General features: G+C 37.4%; 1 protein-coding gene across 2 annotated transcripts in view; it reads right to left on the minus strand.

Annotated features, from left to right (window-relative positions):
- The window catches only part of LOC106093438 (protein spaetzle), a 108,412-nt gene that overhangs the window by 17,379 nt on the left and 67,939 nt on the right, over positions 1–23,094 (minus strand). Inside the window, exons 2-5 of one of the 2 annotated variants that reach the window (XM_059362881.1) lie at positions 7,302–7,409; positions 7,047–7,232; positions 6,799–6,976; positions 6,645–6,706 (exon numbers count right to left, since the gene is read on the minus strand). In XM_059362881.1, the coding sequence (XP_059218864.1) occupies positions 6,645–6,706; positions 6,799–6,976; positions 7,047–7,232; positions 7,302–7,409 (534 nt within the window). Of the gene's footprint in view, positions 1–6,644; positions 6,707–6,798; positions 6,977–7,046; positions 7,410–23,094 lie in introns of both variants that reach the window. The other variant, XM_059362879.1, reaches the window with a different exon arrangement.

Consider the following 23,094-nt stretch of genomic DNA (forward strand, 5'->3'; position numbering starts at 1 on the left):
CGGCTAATATGGCAGTTAGCTTTCGCAAGTTCCATGCTTCGGAGCCTATTGGGATCCGGGTAGTATCAGTGTCTTGTATAGTGTAATTGCCGTTCTGTTACAGCGGTGACCAAGGAGATTGAGTTGATGGCTATCTCAATGTTGTAGTTCCCAACTTTTTTTCCATTTTCTTTATTTGACCAGGTTTACAGGGCTTTGTGAAAGTTTATATCAACCACTTTATCTTACCTCCATTTTTGTAAAACCCATTTTCGTTGTTTCCTTTCGAAACTTTCAAAGGCTGCTATTGCTATTTCCGGTGACCGACCCTTAATATCAAAGTCGTCGCCATAGGCGAGACACATATGTTCTCTTGTGAGAAGTGCGCCATGCTATTCACACCTGCATTCCGTTTAATCTTCTCCAGCAGGATATTAAAGAGATCACACGATTTTGAACGGCTCGGAGATTTCTTTCGTATTTTAACTGAGGAGCTTGTACCAGTAAGCGTCAAGCAAAGTCGTATCTGTTTTGAAGGGACACCAAACCTAGACATCGCTAAGGGCTGTCGAGTGCGGCTTTGTAGTCAACGAAAAGATGGTAGGTGTTGATTTGTCCTTCTTGGGTCTTTTCGAGGATTTGGCGCAGGGTATATATCTTGTCTATGGTGGATTCACCAGGTCTAAAGCCACACTGATAGGACCCAATTATTTCGTTGACTTTAGACTTTAATCTTTCACACAGTACGCTCGATAATATCTTATATGCGATGGGGAAGAGACTTATTCCTCTGTACTTGGCACATACCATCTTGTCCCCTTTCTTGTGTACGATACATAGCTTGCTGAGTTTCCAATCATCTAGTATGCGTTCTTCTAGCCAAATTGCGGAGACGAGCTGACGCTTATGCCTTATCAGCGTGTCGCCTCTGGTCTTAAACAGTCCATCCGGCAATCCATCGGCTCCTGCTGACTTCTTGTTTTTCAGCCGGGTTACCACCATCAAGGTTTGGTTCTACGCTACACTCATGGCCACAATCATCGGATAGCAGCAGCTGGGAAAAGTATTCTTTCCATATCCTCAACACATTATCTGTATCAGTTACCAGATTTCCTTCTTTATCTCTGCAGGAGGATGTGCCTGTACCAAAGCCATCGGTTTGATGTTTATGCTTTTGTATAATTTTCGTACATCATTCTACCTTCTGAACATCTCGATTCACTCATACCAAAACGACATATGCAAAATTTCAGCTGATTTAGACCATACACGGCACTATTATTGAGAGTCATATAAAAACGCAATATGCAAAATTTCAGCCAAATTGGATAAGAATTGTTCCCTCTAGAGGCTCAAGAAGTCTAACCGAGAGATCGGTTTATATGGCAGCTATATGAGGTCATGGACTGATTGAGACTACACATGCACATACCAACATATATGGGCAAAATTTCAGCAAAATCGAAATCGCCCCCAAGAAGTCAATTTGGGAGATTGGATCATATGGCAGCTATAAAAACATATGCCTATTTGGCCGATTTACAATCCCAACTCACCTAGAGTAATAAGAAAGTAGAGTTGGAAAGTTAGCGTGCTTTCGACAGACAGGCGGACGGACATAACAAGATCGACCTAAAATGTCATGACGATCAAGAATATATGTACCTTATGGTGTCTTATATGAATATTTCGAGGTGTTACAAACGGAATAACGAAATTAGTACACCCTCATCCTATGGTGGAGGGTATAAGAATGTAAACCCAAATGGGGAAACTGGGCTTTTGGATTTAAGAACTTAAGGAAGTTTTCCAATTTTTTTTTTATAAAAAGTTGACATTTTCGAAGTGCATATAGCTCGCATTTAGGTTAACATATCTTGTTCAAATTTCTCTTAAAAAGTTTTTAAAATATGTCTGCTTCACAAACAAGGAAAAAAAATTAAGGTATTTAAGCAATTTTTTCAATGAAGACCAATCAATGAAAAACTCATATTAGCCAAAAAAAATGGAAAATATACACTTTTCTCTCGTTTTTTGACTTCCAAACTGTATAACTTTCAACCGAGTAATTACATCCGGACATTTTTTGCGGCAAAGTTTAACATTTTTGTCACAAATCCAAGTCATCCATAAAAATGAAAATCGAGCTACAAATATCTTCGTAAATTGCAAAATACGAAGCAGGTCTCGATAAAAATTGCAAAACAAAAAAAAAAAAATAAACGTCGAATATCCCCGAGACAAGGCGAAATATTGAAGACCTCAAGCGGACTGTAGGGATTTTTCAGCACTTTCCAGTAAAAAAGTAATTGAAATCGGACCACAAGGTGACCAAATTTAAGGGCCTGCCAAAAAAACGTTTTGTGTTTTGTTTCACAGTAAAAACTCTTCAGTTATTATTGAATTTTATTATCAAAATGCATGCTTTGTTAAGAAAGTTCATTGCGCGCTTCTTCCATTTTATGGACGAAGCTCTTTTTTGGCTCAATGGGCAGAATTGTAAATTAGCAGAATTGTCGATTTTGGAGTGAAGATCAGCCAGAAGCATTGCAAGAGCTACCAATGCATCCAAAAAAGTCACAGTTTGGTGCGGTTTATGGGTTGGTGCCATTATTGGACCGCACTTCTTTAAAGATGATGCGATTCGTAACGCAACTGTTAATGGTGAGCGCCATCTTAAGATGATATCCAACTTTTTTTGCCCAAAATGCAATGATGCATGACATGTGGTTTCAACAAGACGGTGCTACCTGCCACAACCCGGCACAGGACAGCTGTGAGCACTGGGGTTCGATCTGTGTGGGGTTAAGTGTGTAAAATGAACTTATTGAGAGGCGAGTTTGGTGAACTTTTTACTTCATGTTCGGGACCGGTCTATTTGTCGCCTAGATCGTGCGATTTAAAGTCTTTAGACTTTTTTTATGGGGCTATGTTAAAGCTCATGTCTATACAGACAAGCCCGCTTCAACTAACGCGTTGGAATACAACATTGAAGCATTTATTCGTAAGATACGGGTCGAATTGTTGAAAATGGCCATTTAAGGGACCGTCACTGGAAACATTTGTACAAAATAATCTTCAAACATTAAATTATATGGAACGTACCATAGGTTCAAATAAATATTTCATGCATTTTTCTGAATTTTATGTAATTTTTTTTTTTGGAAAAACTTTTTTTAGCTCTTAAAAAATCACCCTTTCCATTTTGACTAATATTAAAATATCTTGGTGATTTAATAACTGTTCTTTTATCACTCTTCAGACAACTGGTGAATTTCATACCAAATGGGCTGAGATTTAGATGTAGATCCCATATATACATATGTATCTTCCGATTATTAAAGGATCTTCTCAAAATTTTGCACATCGACTTCTTGTATCAATTCTACAATGTGTACGTATTTTGGTAGAAATTCTTTAATTCATATTAAAATAAATTTTAATTTCGGCGATTTAGACTGCATACCCAATGTGGTGTAGGGTATCAAAAAGTCTGCTTTGCCCGACTTTAGCCCAACCTTAATTGTTACACCCACCACCGAAGGATGGGGGTATATTCATTTTGTCATTCCGTTTGCAACACATCCAAATATCCTTTTCCCACCCTATGAAGTATATATATTCTTGTTCAGCGTAAAAATCTAAGAAGGACATGGATAGGTCATGTCCGTCCGTCTGTCTGTTGAAATCACGCTGCAGTCTTTAAAAATAGACATATTGAGCTGAAACTTTGCACATGTTATTTTTTGGTCAATAAGCAGGTTAAGTTCGAAGATGGGCTTAATCGGACTATATCTTGATATAGCCCCCATATAGACCTCATTTAATATCCGATTTTGCTGAAATTTTGGACAGTGAGCTGTGTTAGGCCCTTCGACATCTTTCTTTAATTTGGCCCAGATCGGTCCAGATTTGGATATAGCTGCCATATAGACCGATCTCTCGATTTAAAGTCTTGGGCCCATAAAAGGGGCATTTATTGTCCGATTTTGCTGACATTTGGGACAGTGAGTAGTGTTAGGCCAGTCGACATCCCCCTTCAATTTGGCTTAGATCGGTCCAGATTTGGATATAACTGAAAATTGACACAGTGACTTATGTTAGGCTTTTCGGCACCCGTGTCGTAAATGGTTCGGCCTATATTAGGATATGGCTTCCAAGAAGACCAAAATTTTTTTCCGCAAAATTGAACAATGACTTTTACTTATTAGACCTCTCAAATTTGGTGCAAACCGGACCATATCTCAATAAAGCTGCTATGTGGGCATAAATTATACAATTTTCACCGGATTATGACGAAAGCTGGTTTATACCGCTTTTTTACTTGTTTTACTGCTCCGTTTTTACGTTTTATGCCCAGGAACATTATATATATCCCTTTTAGAGTGTCTCTTAGGAAAGGTATGTTTTCTACTATTGATTTTTATACCCTCCACCATAGGATGAGGGTATACTAATTTCGTCATTTTCCTTGTAACTTATCGTAACGATGATCTAATCATCTTAATATAATAAATCGCAAGTTGTTGGGCTTTTTAAAGCGAATTGGACGGTTCAATGGTATGAACTAGAAGGCATTTCCTTCACAATGGGCGAAAACGCCTGAGTAAGTCTGATTACAGACTGCCATTAAAACTAACCTGGTCTAAATCGGTTATTTACTTGATATAGCTCTCATATAAACTGATAGCCTGATTTGACTTCTTGTGCTTCTATACTGCCCAATTACTATCAGATTTTTCTGAAATTTTGATCGTAATAGTTTTGTATGACTTCTAACAGTCATGAGAAATACAGTTTAGATCGGTCAATTACTTGATATAGCTCCTATATATTCGAAAAGGTCATTTAAAGAATCAATGGGGGAGGTTATATAAGACTTAACTCGCTTTTACTTGTTAATATGTTTATTTATTCATTTATGGAACCGTTTCTTTACAGATCTAACTCGCATATAAAAATACGCAATGTGTTGAACGATTATAATCAATATGATCGAGTTTTTACCCAAATACTTCGTGCTAAATTAAATCGAATTGCGTATTGTAAATATGGGAAATAGGTCTGCTTATTTGATATTCCGTTTGATTGGGAAACATTTCTCAGCCTAATCACACGAAATTTTACACATGAAGTTCAATAACGAATTCTAACTCCCATACAAAGAAAACGCCAAATGATCGCTTCATGTACCATCTCAATGATAAATCAACTCGAAATATTCGATTAATCCTTTATTTAAACATAAAATTTTCAAGTTTAAATTTTAAAAGTTTTGACTATAGCAAAGTTCAAGAATAATCGATTCATCAGATTAGGAGATGGCACACCGTAATAAAAATATTCCACTTTTAAATTTACATTTCTCAATCTATTGTGACCTTATATAACGTCCTTACATTATATACCTCTTGGCTTTTTATACCCACCACCGTAGGATAGGGGGTATATTCATTTAGTCATTCCGTTTACAACACATCGAAATATCACTTTCGTAACCTACAAAGTATATATATTTCGGATTGTCTTAAAATTCTAAAATGATTTAACGATGTCCGTCTGTCCGTCCGTCTGTTGTTATCACTCTACAGCCTTCAAAAATTGAGTTATTGAGGTGAAATTTGGCACAGATACGTCTTTTTGAATTCTTGAACGGGTTAAATCGGACCATATTTGGATGTAGCTGCTATATAGACCGATTTTCCGATAAGGGTCAATGCTTATAAATGGTCAATTTTTCATCCGATTTCGCTGAAATTTGAAACAATGAGTAGTTTATTCGATATAGCTGCCATATAGACTGATCTGCCGATAAAGGATCTGAAGCACATAAAAGCTTTTTTTATTACCCGATTTCGCTGAAATTTGAAACAGAGGGTTATCTTAAGCCTCCTAAAATCTGACCTAAATATGGATAAAATCGAACTATATTTGGGTATAGCTGCCATTTAGACCGATCTCCAGATAAAGGGTCTAAAGCCCATAAATGCTTTATTTATTAACTGATTTCGGTGAAATTTTAAACTTTTAATAGTTTTACGCCTCTTACATAGGACCCAAATATGCTTCAGATCGGACTATATTTCGATATAGCTGCCATATAGACCGATCTGCGGATAAAGGGTCTGGAGCCCATAAAAGCTTTATTTATTACCCGATTTCCCTGAAATTTGAAGCAGTGGGTTGTCTTAGACATCCGTCCCAAATATGGTTCGGATCGGACTATATTTAGATACAGCTGCCATACAGACCGATATCCCGATAAAGGGTCTGAAGCGAATAAAAGCTTTATTTTTTTTCGATTTCGCTGAAATTTTAAACAGTAAGTAGTTTTAGGCCACTCGCTATCCGACCCATGAGTGCAGATTGTGACGAAAGGGGGTTTTCATATATACCTGAGGTGGTGAACTTAATGCCTTTTTACTTGTTGTTGTTAAACTCGGAACCATACATTTGGCTGCGATTATCCCAGTCTTCTGATTGTGCAACGAGCAAATATGTGTTAACATTAGAACATGATTACCTCTTCATAGTAGTTAAGCGAGAATTGTCAATAACGAGTATGTACATATGTATATGTGAGAAGTTTGCCCCTGTTCCTTAATGGAGTGTTCATTGAAAAATTTGCATATGTATAGGACGACGATTGATTATTACAAACTTACCTCTTTTGTAGGACCCTTCGAAGATTCGCCTGTTCTCTGACCATCGCCATTGTCATGACTAGCTGAAATTTTAACAGAATCGTGGGTGACACCAACATTTCTTCACTTTTCCATTTCTCATGTAAAAAATGCCAACGAATAAAAAACTACTTACAGTTATCACTCTTTAAGGGTACAAAATCCTTTCTGTATACCACGTCCAACTTTCCCGTCGGACTTCTTTGGACTTTGAAAAAATTTGCTTCTGTCGTAGACGATACTGAGGTGGGCTGGTCAAAGTGCGTATAGTCATTATCGTACGAGTGCAAAGTCGGCGCTTTGGGTTCGGTATTCTAGAAGCCATGAGAAAGAATGTGAACAAAGCTATAACAAAATGTCATGAAAGCCAGCAAAGGAACTTACATTAAACAAATGCAATCCTGGCCCAAAATCTGTATCAAAAATGCGATCAATTTTCTTATTGATGTCGTCGTCTTGAGGGTTTTTTTGCGAATGACTTGATGTATATGGTACTGTCGGGGGCACGGAAATCTGTGTGTGAACAACGCGTCCATTTTTCCTATCTATTTCTTCGGTCTGATGGATGTTCTGTAAATGAATTGACGTCGATGCTAATGATGATGGTATGTGAAACTGAGATAATCTCGTTCGACTTGCCGCACGTCCAAGCGTATCACCTAAATACTGTTGCCCCAAATCACTTGTGTCAATACTGGGTGCTCGATCACGTCTATCTGAGTTAATTCTACTACTTGGACATACTATCTAAGAAGAAAATACAATGAAAGAGAAAAAAATTTAGCAAAACGATGATTAGAAAATTAAATTAACACCAAAGGACTACTTTCAATTTAAATAAAAAGATTTCTGTTAGGAATAAAGCGAACTTTAAGTAACATTCCAAATTATTATCTGTCAATTAAACCTTACCTAAAACTAAACAATCCTATTTTAATAGAATTTCTTAATACTGAATAGGATGTAAGGTGAACGTCCGCAAATATTCATTTAGACCAATTTGCGTAGTACTGTTGCTTGTTTCCTCGAATAAAACAGTATTAATAAACCCAAATTTTCGTTCAGGGTCTGCCATACCGTTTCCCATTATTCGTCAACTACTTAGACAATCTGCGCCAAGTGTCTGGTGTGCTGCTCAGTACCCAAACAATCCTAAATGGATATATAGGTCATTGGTAACATGGGGTCAAATGAAAGGTGTAAGGGACTAAAGTATCGATATTATATCAGAAATTGGGATAGTGCCAACCCAAAAAACTCCCAAACGGTCATAAAGGTCTATCTGATGGAAATATTTAGAACCAAGTGCTTAGAGCCGGCAACAGTTCCCACAAATGATCATAACGGACGTGTAGTCTGATCGGACAATTTGATGTAAACATCCTACACAGAAAAAGTTTTTTTTTTTTAATTTCTCATAATTCCATTCATAGTTTATTTTGTACATACTTTTAATGTAACGAACTTTAAATACATGAACAAGTTCTTATATTGATGCGCAAGCCAGTATTTTTTTGAAAATATGTAAAAATTTGTAAAATCCAGAATCATTTTCTTATTTTTCCCAACTTTTCTACATTTTGCGCTCTGTTTTGCTCTCTTATTGGCAACAAGAAACCCGGTTTTGTACTTCGCCTGCAGAGAAAGACCACTTGGGGTGGTTTTTTGCTTATGTTGTTAATGTGTGTGTAAAACTGATAGGCATAACAAAAAGAAAAAAGTTGAAATTTTTCTTTCAGATCAAACAAGTTGCATAGCGTTAGTCTTTTACTGCATGCAGATCTGAGAAGATGCACAAATCATTCCAACAACAACAGGTATTTGGTAGGTTAGGTTTAAGTGGCAGTCTGTCATCAGACTCGCTTAGACGTTTTTGTCCATTGGGATAACATAGGAACAGAAGAAGGAAGATGCCATCAAGTTTCTGCCGTTGAACCATACATATCGCTTTAAAAAGCCCAACAACTTGCTAATATTCACATCCGCTAAGTAACGGACAGCATCAAGACAAAGAAAGACACAAAAAACAAATTACAAACAAAACTTTATGAACACTATTCATGGAATACATGTACAAATTTTTTCTGTGCATACGAGATGTATTTTGAAGAAGATCACAAATTCGCTGAACAAATAAATAATGTGGTTCCCAAAAGAACCCCCATTGCTCCATCGATAGTTTAATTTTTTCGTCAATATAGAACACACTATCGATTCTGTTGATATATTATGTACCCAATTGTTGATATATATTTGACCAATTCCAATAATTGTAATACATATAATCTTTAAAAAAAGTTAGAGTATAGTTGATTGGCTATTGAATAGATATTCTTCTTTAGCTCCTCTATACCTTTTATTTAAGCCCCATATTACCAGGGTGGGTATATAAGTCTTGTTTTGAGGAAGTTTTGAGTGAGGACATTTCGCTTTGAATGCCGATATCGAATTCGTACTCTTCTCGGGGCATGTAATAGTGAACTGAAGAAATGATTATTTTAAACATTTTAGTTATATTGAACAAAAATCCAAATTTCTTTAAATAGTTCATACTGAAATGAATTTCAGTAGGGATATCGTCGACGATAATATTGATATAACCATATTTAGTGATATGCTGCCTTATTCAAAATAAATTAGTACTAATACCACATGAGTATGTCCTTTTTTACAATTAGAGTATATTGAATATATTAAAAAAATATCTGACCAATAGTAAAATGTTCAGTGTGAACATAGGACATCAACAAGCTCTCTCTATTTATTTCTATCATTGGCCAAAGTCTTGGCTTGATTCCACGATATGTGGGTTGATTTCAACTCTCTTTTCGTGCAATGGACCCATGTGTTTCTCGGGCCTCCCCTCCTTGCTGCCCATGTGGATTAAAGTCTAGGACATTTCTCGCTATATCATCGCACGGCTAGGGTATTACCGGCGGCGTAGGATATTCTCATCCGAATTTCTACATCGACAAGGGTAGTGTTAGTTCTACTACTACTACTGTTGAAGATTCTGACTTTTATATCACAAATATGAGATGTCACTGCATTTCTAAACTTTGTTTAATTTAAGAAAGTCACTTCTAGCCTTACTGATACGTTCGCGGATGTCGGCCTCTGATCCTTATGAGAATATTAGCTTTATTTGTACAAAGTTAATTTCCTAACACCTTAAGAATTTTTAGTTATTCGTGAGTTAAACTCATGAACTAAGGTGTATTATGTAAATAACTCAAATTTACGATGTGCCTATTTCTGGGTGCATAGTCCCCTAAATATACGAAAACTGAACCCAAATGCTGGAAATCAATGAGACTGAAAACACAATTAATGGTAAAGTCGTGCGTTAAAGTAAACGCCTTTTATAGGCTTAATAACTTAAATCGAAAGACTGATTTATATGGGAGCTATATCAGTTTATATACCAATTGGGACCATAATTCGTAGCATGGCTCAATTTTTTAAAGGTTATAGGAGTAGCATACACATCCGCACATTAATTCCAATACCCGCGGGAATAGGACAAACAACCAGAAGCACACGGACAGTGTAAACAACTTCGTGTCAGTTCGTTCGGGTGACTCTATTTCAAAGTAATTTGAGTTGCCCAGCCAGTAAACAAATGGCACCATAATCTATATCGGTATCAAACTTTTTCAAACAATTGTTTTTATACCCTCCACCATAGGATGGGGGTATACTAATTTCGTCATTCTGTTTGTAACTCCTCGAAATATACGTCTAAGACCCCATAAATTATATATATACTTGATCGTCATGACATTTTAAGTCGAACGTCCGTCTGTCTGTCCGTCCGTCTGTCTATCGAAAGCACGCAAATTTCTGAAGGAGTAAAGCTAGCCACTTGAAATTTTGCACAAATACTTCCTATTAGTGTAGGTCGGTTGGAATTGTAAATAGGCTACATCGGTCCACGTTTTGATATAGCTGCCATATAAACCGATCTGGGATCTTGACTTCTTGAGCCGCTAGAGGCCACAATTCTTATCCGATTTGGCTGAAATTTTGCATGAGGAGTTTCATTATGACTTCCAACAACTTTGCTGAGTACGTTTAAAATCGGTCCATAACCTGATATAGCTGCAATATAAACCGATCTGGGATCTTGACTTCTTGAGCCGCTAGAGGGCAGAATTCATATCCGATTTGGCTGAAATGATGTAGTTTATTATGACTTCCAACAACTGTCTTCAGTACGGTTGAAATCGGTCCATAACCTGATATAGGTGCCATATAAACCGATCTGGGGTCTTGACGTCTTGAGCCAGTAGAGGACGCAATTATTATCCGATTTGGCTGAAATTTTGCATGAGGTGGTTTGCTATGACTTTCAACAACTTTGATAAGAATAGTTCAAATCGGTATATAACCTGATATAGCTGCCATATAAACCGATCTAGGGTCTTGACTTCTTGAGCCTCCACAGGGAACAATTCCCATCCGATTTGGCTGAAATTTCGCATGACGTGTTTTGTTATGTCTTCTAACAACTGTGTTAGGAATGTTTCAAATCGGTCCATAACCTGATATAGCTGCCATATAAAGCGATCTGGGATCTTGACTTCTTGAGCCTCTAGAGGGAGCAATTATTATCCGATTTAGCTAAAATTTGGCATGACGTGTTTCGGTATCACTTCCAACAACTCTGATAAGTATGGTGGAAATCAGTCCATAACCTGATGTAGCTGCCATATAAACCAACTTCGTGTCTTGACTTCTTGAGCCACTAGAGGGCACAACTCTTATCCGATTTGGCTGAAAATTCGTACGAGATGTTTTGTTATGACTTCCAACAACTGTACTAAGTATGGTTCAAATCGGTCCATAACCTGAAATAGCTGTCATAAAAAACGGATCTTTACTTCTTGAGCCTCTAGAAGACGTAATTATTATCCCATTTGGCTGAAATTTTGAACAACGGCTTTTCCCATAACCGTCAACATACGAATCAATTATGGTCCGAATCGGTCTATAGCCTGTTACAGCTCCTATATAAAACGATCTCCTTACTTTACTTTTTGAGCCTCTAGATGACGTAATTCTTAGCCGATTTAGCTGAAATTTGGCATGCCGTGTTTTGTTATGACTGCCAACAACTGCACTAAGTATGGTTCAAATCGGTCCACAACCTGATATAGCTGTCATATAAACTGATCAGAGGTCTTGACTTCGTGAGCCTCTAGAGGGCGCAATTATTATCCGATTTGGCTGAAATTTTGTACAACGGTTTCTCCCGTGACCTTCAACATACGTGTCAAATATGGTCTAAATTGGTATGTAGCCTGAAACAGCATCGGTCTATAGCCTGAAACAGCACAACAGAGATACCGGGAAAAGAACTCGACAATTTTTATCCATGGTGGAGGGTATATGAGATTTGACCCGGTCGAACGTAGCACGCGTTTACTTGTTATACCCTCCACCATAAGATGGGGGGTATACTAATTTCGTCATTCTGTTTGTAACTACTCGAAATATTCGTCTGAGACCCCATAAAGTATATATATTCTTGATCGTCGCGACATTTTATGTCGATCTAGCCATGTCCGTCCGTCCGTCCGTCTGTCTGTCGAAAGCACGCTAACTTCCGAAGGAGTAAAGCTAGGCGCTTGAAATTTTGCACAAATACTTCTTATTAGTGTAGGTCGGTTGGTATTGTAAATGGGCCATATCGGTCCATGTTTTGATATAGCTGCCATATAAACCGATCTAGGGTCTTGACTTCTTGAGCCTTTAGAGTGCGCAATTCTTATCCGATTTGAATAAAATTTTGCACAACGTGTTTTCTTATGATATCCAACAACTGTGCCAAGTATGGTTGAAATCGGTCCATAACCTGATATAGCTGCCATATAAACCGATCTTGGGTCTTGATTTCTTGAGCCTCTAGCGTGCGCAATTCTTATCCGATCAGAATGAAATTTTGCACGACGTGTTTTGTTATGATATCCAACAACTGTGCCAAGTATGGTTGAAATCGGTTCATAACCTGATATAGCTGCCATATAAACCGATCTTGGGTCTTGACTTCTTGAGCCTCTAGCGTGCGCAATTCTTATCCGATCAGAATGAAATTTTGCACGACGTGTTTTGGTATGATATCCAACAACTGTGCCAAGTATGGTTCAAATCGGTCCATAACCTGATATAGCTGCCATATAAACCGATCTTGGGTCTTGACTTCTTGAGCCTCTAGAGTGCGCAATTCTTATCCGATTGAAATGAAATTTTGCACGACGTGTTTTCTTATTATATCCAACAACAGTGCCAAGTATTGTTCAAATCGGTTCATAACCTGATATAGCTACCATATAAACCGATCTTGGGTCTTGACTTCTTGAGCCTCTAGAGTGCGCAATTCTTATCCGATTGGAATGGAATTTCGCACGACGTGTTTTGTTATTATATCCAACAACTGTGCCAAGTATGGTTCAAATTGGCCGATAACCTGATATAGCTGCCATATAAACCGATCTTGGGTCTTGACTTCTTGAGACTCTAGAGGGCACAATCCTTATCCGATTTGAATGAGTTTTTGCACAAAGTATTTCGTCATGATATCCAACAACTGTGCCAAGTAAAGTTGAAATCGGTCTATAACCTGATATAGCTGTCATATAAACAGATCTGGGGATTTGACTTCTTGAGCTTCTAGAGGCCGCAATTCCTATCCGATTTGGCTGAAATTTTGCATGACGTATTTTATTTTTATTTTCAACAACTGTATCAAATAAGGTTCAAATCGGTTCATAACCTGATAAAGCTGCCATATAAACCGATCTGGGATTTTGACTTCTTGACCCCTAGAGGTCGCAATTATTATCCGATATGCCTGAAATTTTGTACGACGGATCCTCTCATGACCATCAACTAACGTGTTTATTATGTTCTGAATTGGTCTATAGCCCGATACAGATCCCATATAAATCGTTCTCTCTATTTTACTTCGTGAGCCCCAATGGGCGCAATTCTTATACGAATTGGCTGAAATTTTGCACAGGTCTCCAACATATAATTTAATTGTGGTCCGAACCGGACCATATCTTGATATCGTTTTAATAGCAGAGCAACTCTTTTCTTATATCCTTTTTAGCCTAAGAAGAGATGCCGGGAAAAGAACTCGACAAATGCGATCCATGGTGGAGGGTATATAAGATTCGGCCCGGCCGAACTTAGCACGCTTTTACTTGTTTTTAATTTAATTTAATTGAGAAACTTATTGCTGTCCAGTAATGCTTATTGCGTTATTCCATTATTATCGAAGTGATGTCGGTAGGCTAGTGAATGAGTGGAAGCCTACCAAACATAAAATTATGAGTTCAAATATCCTCGTCGGCCACTAACAAAACTTACAAAATTGTTCAAGTAGAGGAATGGGAGAGAAAAAACCGAGAGTAAGCAGAAAAATAAAAAAAAATATTTTTTCAAACATTGAAAAATGTCAAAAGAAATCAATAACGGAACTAGTTTGTTGGAATTAGCAGAAGTACTAATTCCAGGGACAACTTGTTACTCCAATGACAAACCCTTGTTAAATTCACAAGTTGTTTACAATGAATGTATACTAAAGTGGAACTAGCCCTGATTACTTTGGAACTAGGAAATAAACAGGTTTGGAACTAGTGGCCTTAACTACCGGGTTGATTATACTCGCACAAACACAGTTTGCTCTTTTCAACAGTGGTTGTGTGCCCATTTAGTGATTCAGCCATGACTTGCCATAGTTGAAGTCATTATGTACAATTTCAGCCAAATCGGATAACAAATGCGCCCTCTGGAGGCACAAGAAGTTAAATCGGGAGATCGGTTTAAATGGGAGCCATATAAGGTTACAGATTGATTTGGACCACACTTCACTTTTTTCTAAACTACACATAAATACACTTTGCTCCTGTTCCATAATGAAATATTCCTGGGCAAATTTGCAATTTTTCACTCAAATATACCTCTGTACCAAATTTTAGAGCTCTATGTTTTCTACTATTACTAAACTATTTTTCCCAGCAAAAGCATGAAAAGGCAACACTGTGCGTCCCGTCCCCAAACCCCCCAAACGGACATGCAAACCGATTGTGGCAATATGGGACTTAAACGAAAGGTAATTGGGAGTAGAATATGAATCTAGAGGCATCGAAAATGGCTTAGCTTAAATTGCCGATGTCTTCTAATTTCGTATGCTTATTTTCACAACAAAAGTGTTTAAAAATCAACATTAGGTGATAAATCTTGACTTGTTTTCATTTTAATTCTCATGGCAAGTTTGTGGTTGACGCATAAGTACCTCATTATTGTTTATTTTCACCAACGTGCTGTTCTATTTCCAGTCTTTGGTATTTTATTTTGAATTTCAATTTCCTATTCAGTATACTTGGCCCAATCAAAATATGTTCTTCTTATACATTTACATTTAGGTTAATAAATAAGCATTTATGCAATTGGCATTGTCATGGCCCACAGCCCAACGTGTTGTCGGAGAATTTATTTTACTTTTTTTATTTTGTTTGCATGCTTCCATAGTCCTTTTGGCAACAGATGCTGAAAAAATAGCAATAAAATCAATAACCATACAAAGACGTTTAAACAGATGTTTCCGTTAATGCAAATATTTTTTTTAACTCCGTACGTGGTTTATTCAATTATTGAAACACGAGCGCGTGGACTGGCATGTCAGTATGTCAGTCAGACGGCCAGTAACTATTGAGATGGTTATTTCAGTACAATAATTTTTGTTTTATCGTTCTGTGTTAGCGAAATGTTAGAAACAAGAAGAGACATATAAAAAACAAATAAAAATGTGCTAAGTTCGGCTGGGCTGAGTCTTGGGAAACCGCCACAATGGATTCGGCAATAATTTTCCACAATTCAACATAGTTGAAGACATATGTGTATTTTAGTAGTAAATTTTTACCAAATAATCACGAAATGAAGCTTCTAGGGGCCGTAGAGGACTAATCGGGATATCGGTTTATATGGGAGCTATATCCAAATCAGAACCGACATGGCTTATTTGCAATATTGACGCATATTGCATATTGATGTAGGTCATTGGGGACTACATCAATATGAAGCGGATATCTTCATTTCAAACACAGTTGTTAATAATAAATAAGAGCGTGCTAAGTTCGGCCGGTCCGAATCTTATATACCCTTCACCAGAACTCGGCAAATGCGATCCATGGTGGAGGGTATATAAGATTCGGCCCGGCCGAACTTAGCAAGCTTTTACTTGTTTTTGATGTTCTTGCCAGGATCCAATCCCAGGCGTTCAGCGTAATAGGCGGACATGCTAACCTATACAATACGGATGTATTGTCGGGTAAAAAACTTTATATATCCAAATCTGAACCGATATGGCCCATTTGCAAACCCCAACGACCTACTTTAATACTAAGTTTCTGTGCAATTTTTCAAGCAGTTAGCTTCACACGTTCGACCGCTATCGTGATTTCGACAGACGGACGGACGTGGCTAGTTCGACTTAGAATGTCGAGACGATCAAGAATATATATACTTTATGGGGTCCTAGGTCAATATTTCGAGGTGTTACAAAACGAATGACTAGATTAGTATACCCCCATTCTATGGTGGTGGGTATAACATAGCAGATTTGCCTTTATTAAGCGCACTCTCTGCATATCGTCCTTAAGAAAGGATGCTCTCTGGAAATGTGTTTCCGCTTTTGTATAAAACATATTTTTAACATCGCTTATTTTTCGTCATTTAATTCTAAAAACAAGTAAAAATGCATTAAGTTCCGGCCGGGCCGAATTTGAATACCCACCACCACCTCGGGTATATATGTAAATTCCCTTTTGTCACAATCGGGTGAAAATTGGATAACTTATGCACCCAAATTTAGCACGGATTGAGTGGTCTAATATATATATCACTATTCAATTTTGTAGAACAAATTATTGCTCCTTTTGACAGATATATCCAATTTCAAACCGATCTGAACCATATCAAGGTCGGACAACGTAAAGCTCAGAAAAACTCACTGTTTAAAATTTCAGCGAAATTGGGTAATAAATAAAGCTTTTATGGGCTTCAGTCCCCTTATCGGCAGATCGGTTTATATGGCAGCTATATCTAAATATAGTCCGATCAGAACCATATTTAAGTTGGATGTTGGGAGGTCTTCACCTGCTCACTGTTTCAAATTTTAGCGAAATCGGTTAAAAAATAAAATTTTTATGGGCTTCAGACCCTTTGTCGGCAGATCGGTCTATATGGTAGCTATATCTAAATATAGTCCGATCTTTACCATATTTGGGTCGGATTTTGAATTTCAGCGAAATCGGGTAATAATTAAAGCTTTTATGGCCTTCAGAACCGTTATCAGGAGATCGGTCTATATGACAGCTATATCTAAGTATAGTCCGATCTGAACCATATTTACGTGAGATGTCGGGAGACTTAAAATAACTCACTGTTTTAAATTTCAGCAAAATCGGATGAGAAATGATGTATTATGGTCATTAGACCATTTATCGGAAAATCGGTCTATATAGCAGCCATATCCAAATATGGTCCTAATTGACCCCTTCAAGAACTTAACCAGGGTGCATCAAAAAGACGTATCTGTGCCAAATTTCAGCTCAATATCTACATTTTTGAAGGCTGTAAAGTGATAACAACAGACGGACGGACAGACACACGGACATCGTTAAATCGTCTTAGAAATATATATTTTTTGTAGGTTCGGAAATTGATATTTCGATGTGTTGCAAACGGAATGACTAAATGAATATACCACCTATCCTACAGTATAATAACAAAAGTTTCGAATAAACTTTGCTGGCGAACTTTCGATGTATCTATGTCTGTCTGTATGTCATCGAACTACCCAGCCGCAAAATTTGAGAGGCCTTCACGTATTCAGGCATGTTTAATGCAATGTGTTCCTTTTATAATCAAACCATAATCCTTATTCTATTAAAGAAGTCAAGAGTAACGTATTTGTAAATATTTATGATATTTTTTAGGCCTTCAGAAGAAGGTCTGTTATCACTTGTTGCCTTTGCTTTCCAAAGGCAATATTCGGGAATGTCTTTAAAAAAAGATCATAAATATTTACAAATAAGTTGCTCTTGACTTCTTTAATAGAGTAAGGAATGTGGTTTCATTCTAATTTATTTATTTTAAGTAGTTAAAAATAAGGCATGTTAGAAGAGAAATATTGAAAAATCACAACGTTGGCACTTTTCTCCAATCACCGCTAGTTTGCATTCTCCTCCATTTTTAATTTGTTTTTACTGCGTAAGCCAATCCGTACAGAAAAAAAAACTTGTACGTCAGCTTTTTTATTATTTATAGGTATTTTTCAACCGATTTGGCGCTTATAAGTTAATCTCAGATCAAAAACATTGGGTATGCAGCAAATGCCTGCGCAAGACCATTAATTTCTGCTGTCAAGACACGCTACCAATCATAGAGTATTTCCAGAGCTGAACTCTTCGTTCAAAAATACTACATTGTATGAGACAATTGAGAACTGAGTAAAACTGATAAACAAGACATCAAGTAACGAGATGAGTGAATGCATAAAATGAGCCCTTCAGCAAAAAGAAAGATTGATTTGGATTTCAATAAGTGCACGTTGTACAATGCATGTGTTCGAGTACTTATTGCTTCAGATAAAGTACTATTTTTCTTGTCGTCTGCTGACGTAGTACGTAGTACGAAATTCGTACTAAGGCAATGTTGTTGATTTGGCAAAAGCATGGGTAATCACACACACACACACGCCTTGGTTTTTTATATGAGAAAATAAACAGTTTTCTAACGATTTGTGTGATCAGTTCATATTTTGTAAATGACAGCGGGACGCTTTCATATACAGCGAGTAATTTCTCATATCTCACTGCAACGGTGATGAATCCGAGATACCAATAATCCCAAGCACTGAATGGTGGTTGTTTTTATACCCTCCACCATAAGAGGGGGGGTATACTAATTTCGTCATTCTGTTTGTAACTACTCGAAATATTCGTCTGAGACCCCATAAAGTATATATATTCTTGATCGTCGTGACATTTTATGTCGATCTAGCCATGTCCGTCCGTCTGTCCGTCCGTCTGTCCGTCCGTCCTTCTGTCTGTCGAAAGCACGCAAACTTCCGAAGGAGTAAAGCTAGCCGCTTGAAATTTTGCACAAATACTTCCTGTAAGTGTAGGTCGGATGGTATTGTAAATGGGCCATATCGGTCCATGTTTTGATATAGCTGCCATATAAACCGATCTTGGGTCTTGATTTCTTGAGCCTCTAGAGGGCGCAATTCTTATTCGAATGGAATGGAATTTCGCACGACGTGTTTTGTTATGATACCCAACAACTGTGCCAAGTATGGTTTAAATCGGTCCATAACCTGATATAGCTGCCATATAAACCGATCTTGGGTCTTGACTTCTTGAGCCTCTAGAGTGCGCAATTCTTATCCGATTTGAATGAATTTTTGCACGAAGTATTTCGTTATGATATTCAATAACTGTGCCAAGTATGGTTGAAATCGGTCCATAACCTGATATAGCTGTCATATAAACAGATCTGGGGATTTGACTTCTTGAGGTTTTAGAGGGCGCAATTCCTATCCGATTTGGCTGAAATTTTGCATGACGTATTTTATTTTTACTTTCAACAACTGTGTCAAATAAGGTTAAAATCGGTTCATAACCTGATATAGCTGCCATATAAACCGATCTGGGATCTTGACTTCTTGACCCCTAGAGGTCGCAATTATTATCGGATATGCCTGAAATTTTGTCCGACGGATCCTCTCATGACCATCAACAAACGTGTTTATTATGGTCTGAATTGGTCTATAGCCCGATACAGATCCCATATAAATTGTTCTCTCTATTTTACTTCGTGAGCCCCAATGGGCGCAATTCTTATACGAATTGGCTGAAATTTTACACAGGTCTCCAACATATAATTTAATTGTGGTCCGAACCGGACCATATCTTGATATCGTTTTAATAGCAGAGCAACTCTTTTCTTATATCCTTTTTTGCCTAAGAAGAGATGCCGGGAAAAGAACTAGAAAAATGCGATCCATGGTGGAGGGTATATAAGATTCGGCCCGGCCGAACTTAGCACGCTTTTACTTGTTTAAGATTATCTACTCAACAGCAACTTATTCGTTTTACTCTATCTTCATAGTCTCGCTCTTCACTAGTCCTTAAATACAACATCATGTGGGTTCAGTGTTCACGAGTTCAGCACCAATGAATGGTTTTGTGCAGGGTCTTGGTATGCTGGTTAAGTCGTCGAACTTAAAATTTGCTTATATATGAAATGTAGAATTTCGACCAGAATCCGGACATATTGTGGGAGTTGTAAAAAGATGGTAGTCTAAAATATTGAGAAGATCGGTTAATAAATGCGCGAGCAAAGACCTTAAAAGTGATAATCGGGAGATACATATATATAGGAGCTATATCTTAGATCACACATATGTTGTTATATAGTTCCGAGGCATGGGTACTTGTGAAAGCAGACGAGACAGTACTTGGAGTGTTTGAGAGAAAGATTCTTTGTAAAATTTATGGACCAGTTTACTTTGATGGAGATTATCGGCGTCATATGAACCACGAACTGTATGAGCTGCATGACGACGTTAGCATAGTTAGCGTATCAAAATACAAATATATGTTGTCAGAATGAATGAAGAATCTGCAGCAAAGAAGTCTTTTGAATTCGATCACGATGGTACAAGCAAACCGGGACGGCGAAGAGCCCGATAGTAGGATCACGTGGTAAGAGATACCACGAAACATGGTGTCAGAGATAATAGAAGGAGCGCAGAAGATCGAGGCTTTTAGAACGCCATTCTACGTTCGGCTAGTGGGGCAAACTTTTTGTCAACGGAACAGATTTCTATGCAATTTTTCAGTAATCAGAAGAGACATAAAAGAAACCTTAGTGACAATTTTTTTGTGGATCGGTTACCAAATGACCAAATGATAGCAAATAAAAATCGGACGAAAATAAATATCAGAACTACATACATATAAATCTTAACAGATTATAAGCAGAATCGGCATACATAGTTAAAATAATAGAAAAAGACAAATAGGACAAAAATAAATTTGGGGACTAATTATAAATTTTAACAGATTTTAAGCAAAATCGGAATAAAAATAAATATTTAATAATAATTAAAATAATAGAAAATACTTGATCAAAATTTTGGGAAACTCTGTTAAGAAATACGTAGACAAAGTCTCTTAAAGTGAAAATCGTCTAATACATAAATATGGGGACTTTATCTGAATATGAACCAATTTCTATGAAATTCAATAGAAATGTCGGGAGTTTTTAAGGGATCCTTTTTAAATCGGTCAACAAATAGCCACGTTATTGCAATATTAGTCCCAATCGGATGAATATATATATGAGAACTAAACCCAAATCAATCAAAATCTGCACATTATGTGTTAGTCGTAGAGAAAAGCGGCAAAGCAAAGGTTTGCGAAGATCGGTTGATAAATGCGATTGCAAAGGCTTTAGACGTGAAAGTCGCGCGATAGATATATATGGGAGCTATATCTGTATGTGAACCGATTTCTAACAAATTCACCAGTAATGTCGCGACTCATAAGAGACCCTTGTGTCAAATTTCGTGATAATCGGTTCACAAATGACGATACTATTACAGTATTAGTTTTAATCGGACAAACATATATAGGAGAGCTCTAACTGTACTTTGTATATAAATTAATATGGACAGAGAGACGGACGGACGGACAGACAGAGGGGCATAGCTAAATCGAATCAGGAAGTGATTCTGAGTCGATCGGTATACTTTCAGTGGGTCTAGCTCTCTTCCTTCTGGGTGTTACAAACAATTTCACTAATTTATAATACCTTGTACCACAGCAGTGGTGTAGGGTATAAATACGATTATAGACCACTGAATCAACCCTGCTTAAATTAAATCGTAAGTCTATTCAAATGTATTTTTGCATCGCAAGTTTTTTTTTTGTTCAATAAAAATTATTTTGTATTTTTTAGAAATGGAAAACGTTCTAATCGACATACAAAACAAATCTAACATTTCGTTAATTTTTATACCCTCCACCATAAGATGGGGGGTATACTAATTTCGTCATTCTGTTTGTAACTACTCGAAATGTTCGTCTGAGACCCCATAAAGTATATATATTCTTGATCGTCGTGACATTTTATGTCGATCTAGCCATGTCCGTCCGTCTGTCCGTCCGTCCGTCCGTCCGTCCGTCCGTCTGTCTGTCGAAAGCACGCTAACTTCCGAAGGAGTAAAGCTAGCCGCTTGAAATTTTGCACAAATACTTCTTATTAGTGTAGGTCGGTTGGTATTGTAAATGGGCCATATCGGTCCATGTTTTGATATAGCTGCCATATAAACCGATCTTGGGTCTTGACTTCTTGAGCCTGTAGAGTGCGCAATTCTTATCCGATTGGAACGAAATTTTGCATGACGTGTTTTGCTATGATATCCAACAACTGTGACAAGTATGGTTCAAATCGGTCCATAACCTGATATAGCTGCCATATAAACCGATCTTGGGTCTTGATTTCTTGAGCCTCTAGCGTGCGCAATTCTTATCCAATCAGAATGAAATTTTGCACAACGTGTTTTGTTATTATATCCAACAACAGTGCCAAGTATGGTTCAAATCGGTTCATAACCTGATATAGCTACCATATAAACCAATCTTGGGTCTTGACTTCTTGAGCCTCTAGAGTGCGCAATTCTTATCCGATTGGAATGGAATTTCGCACGACGTGTTTTGTTATGATACCCAACAACTGTGCCAAGTATGGTTCAAATCGGTCCATAACCTGATATAGCTGCCATATAAACCGATCTTGGGTCTTGACTTCTTGAGCCTCTAGAGTGCGCAATTCTTATCCGATTGGAATGAAATTTTGCACGACGTGTTTTCTTATTATATCCAACAACAGTGCCAAGTATGGTTCAAATCGGTTCATAACCTGATATAGCTACCATATAAACCGATCTTGGGTCTTGACTTCTTGAGCCTCTAGAGTGCGCAATTCTTATCCGATTGGAATGGAATTTCGCACGACGTGTTTTGTTATGATACCCAACAACTGTGCCAAGTATGGTTCAAATCGGTCTATAACCTGATATAGCTACCATATAAACCGATCTTGGGTCTTGACTTCTTGACCCTCTAGAGGGCACAATTCTTATCCGATTTGAATGAATTTTTGCACGAAGTATTTCGTTATGATATCCAACAACTGTGCCAAGTATTGTTCAAATCGGTTCATAAACTGATATAGCTGTCATATAAACAGATCTGGGGATTTGATTTCTTGAGCTTCTAGAGGCCGCAATTCCTATCCGATTTGGCTGAAATTTTGCATGACGTATTTTATTTTTACTTTCAACAACTGGGTC

Source organism: Stomoxys calcitrans, chromosome 2 (assembly GCF_963082655.1).
Source record: "Stomoxys calcitrans chromosome 2, idStoCalc2.1, whole genome shotgun sequence".
NCBI classification, from domain to species: Eukaryota; Metazoa; Arthropoda; class Insecta; order Diptera; family Muscidae; genus Stomoxys; species Stomoxys calcitrans.